The following is a 2764-nucleotide window of genomic DNA, read 5'->3' as shown; positions in this document are numbered from 1 at the left end:
AACTCTGCTTCTAACCACAGGTCGAGATCTGTCGTTCCAAACACACAACTCTGCAATGCTCTTTGCGAATGTTCCCTGGAACGATGATTTCGGGAAACACAGACTCGTTGAACTGCTTATAACGACAGAACTTGCGAGAGGGTGGTGAGACTATCCCACTGTACTAGGAGTATGTCGGCCTCCAAGGCCCTTGTTTCTGTGATGTGGCAGGGTGGTCCTCACCGCACACATCTGTACGGTTCTACTCAGTGAACTTGTACTCTACACCAGGGTCCCTCTCGTCGTCCTAGAGCTGCTCCTCGCGATGTCACACTGCACAGACACTTCTCGCTATGGTTGCGTCGGTATAGACGTTGTCAAAATGTTGTCAAAACATTGTCAAAATAAATCTGGTTTGCATGGACATGCGGAAGCAATAAAAAAAATCTTATAAATTAAATGAATATAAATTTTTAAGGTTGTTGTTTGTTGAGGTCAGTTTGTCGAGAAAGACACACGCCTGCGCACATATACATTCAAACATGCATATCTATAGACTGAACACGTAATACGCATATGCACGCCGTCAGCGTTTTCACATATTCGTGTTTTTGAAATTTGCGTGGAGATGATAACTTTTTTATTAATTTATTATTCAACGCCTGCACCTTAGAACCTATTTCAAGGTAGAACGGTGTCGTGTTAGCGTCCCCTAGTTAATAAATAATGATCTTAGCGACGGAAGTGAATCAATCAAAACTAACTTTATCTGGACAATAACTTTATTCTAGAGCTAAAGTTAAAACACACATCACAGCTGACACAGGGAAACACACAACACAGCTGACACAGGGAAACACACAACACAGCTGACACAGGGAAACACACAACACAGCTGACACAGGTAAACACACAACACAGCTGACACAGGTAAACACACAACACAGCTGACACAGGGAAACACACATCACAGCTGACACAGGCAAACACACAACACAGCTGACACAGGGAAACACACAACACAGCTGACAGGCAAACACACAACACAGCTGACACAGGCAAACACACAACACAGCTGACACAGGTAAATACACAACACAACTGACACAGGGAAACACAATACAGCTGACACAGGTAAATACACAACACAGCTGACACAGGTAAACACACAACACAGCTGACACAGGGAAACACAACACAGCTGACCCAGGTAAACACACAACACAGCTGACACAGGTAAACACACAACACAGCTGACACAGGTAAATACACAACACAGCTGACACAGGTAAACACACAACACAGCTGACACAGGGAAACACACAACACAGCTGACACAGGTAAACACACATCACAGCTGACACAGGCAAACACACAACACAGCTGACACAGGGAAACACACAACACAGCTGACACAGGCAAACACACAACACAGCTGACACAGGGAAACACACAACACAGCTGACACAGGGAAACACACAACACAGCTGACACAGGCAAACACACAACACAGCTGACACAGGGAAACACACAACACAGCTGACACAGGCAAACACACGACACAGCTGACACAGGCAAACACACAACACAGCTGACACAGGGAAACACACAACACAGCTGACACAGGGAAACACACAACACAGCTGACACAGGCAAACACACAACACAGCTGACACAGGGAAACACACAACACAGCTGACACAGGCAAACACACGACACAGCTGACACAGGTAAACACACGACACAGCTGACACAGGTAAACACACAACACAGCTCACAGAGGTAAACACACAACACAGCTGACACAGGTAAACACACAACACAGCTGACACAGGTAAACACAACACAGCTGACACAGGGAAACACACAACACAGCTGACACAGGCAAACACACGACACAGCTGACACAGGTAAACACACAACACAGCTGACACAGGCAAACACACGACACAGCTGACACAGGTAAACACACAACACAGCTGACACAGGGAAACACACAACACAGCTGACACAGGGAAACACACAACACAGCTGACACAGGGAAACACACAACACAGCTGACACAGGCAAACACACAACACAGCTGACACAGGTAAATACACAACACAGCTGACACAGGTAAACACAACACAGCTGACACAGGTAAACACACAGCACAGCTGACACAGGCAAACACACACGCTAGAAGAGTTTTTGAGAAGAGCCGTCTAGCTCCATAGACTCCCATTCATTTTGCACTCATGGGCGATCGCCCCCAGTGGAGCTCTGGTGGAACTACAACCAAAATTCGGTACAATAGGACTTAATAGGGCTCTGAAGACATCATGCACATGCGGATTACTGTTCAGTCTATAGTGTTTCATTGCCATCTACTGGCCTGGCAGCAGAATATAGGGGGTATTAGTCGTTTTCGCGGATCCGTGTTTACACAAAAAACTCAAAGGGAAAAACTTCTCTGTTTGAAGCATATTGTTGTCGTGTAAACGTACCCTTAGATACAAAATATCAAAACAAATGTTATTGATGGTAAATTAAGAAACACAAACACTTGATTTTACTCACAGTCTTCGACGTCTTCATCACGCTCCGTAAAAACTCCCCCAGGTTCTTCACGTCGATGAACCCGTCATCTGCACAGAAGCAGAGGTCAGCAGCAGGTCAAAGGTCGTTCCTCATGCGTGAGGTGTCGGGTGTGTGTGAGGTGTGTGAACTCACCGTCGCGGTCGAACTGAGTCCAGGTGTTGAGGAAGGTGGAGGCGGTCAGACCTCTGAAGAAACTCTCCAT

The 2764-nt window shown here is 46.2% G+C and overlaps 1 protein-coding gene across 1 annotated transcript in view; it reads right to left on the bottom strand.

Annotated features, from left to right (window-relative positions):
* The window catches only part of LOC308696819 (secretagogin), a gene marked incomplete at both ends in the record, with an annotated part of 19932 nt that extends 17168 nt beyond the window's left edge, over window positions 1-2764 (bottom strand). Inside the window, 2 exons of the mRNA XM_081375719.1 lie at window positions 2538-2609; window positions 2695-2764. Of these exons, the coding sequence (XP_081231845.1) occupies window positions 2538-2609; window positions 2695-2764 (142 nt within the window). The remainder of the gene's footprint in view (window positions 1-2537; window positions 2610-2694) is intronic.

Source organism: Scardinius erythrophthalmus, assembly GCF_964197995.2.
Source record: "Scardinius erythrophthalmus genome assembly, chromosome: 10".
Classification (NCBI taxonomy): domain Eukaryota; kingdom Metazoa; phylum Chordata; class Actinopteri; order Cypriniformes; family Leuciscidae; genus Scardinius; species Scardinius erythrophthalmus.
Note: the sequence above shows the minus strand (reverse complement) of the source record. Positions and strands in the feature narration are given on the sequence as shown.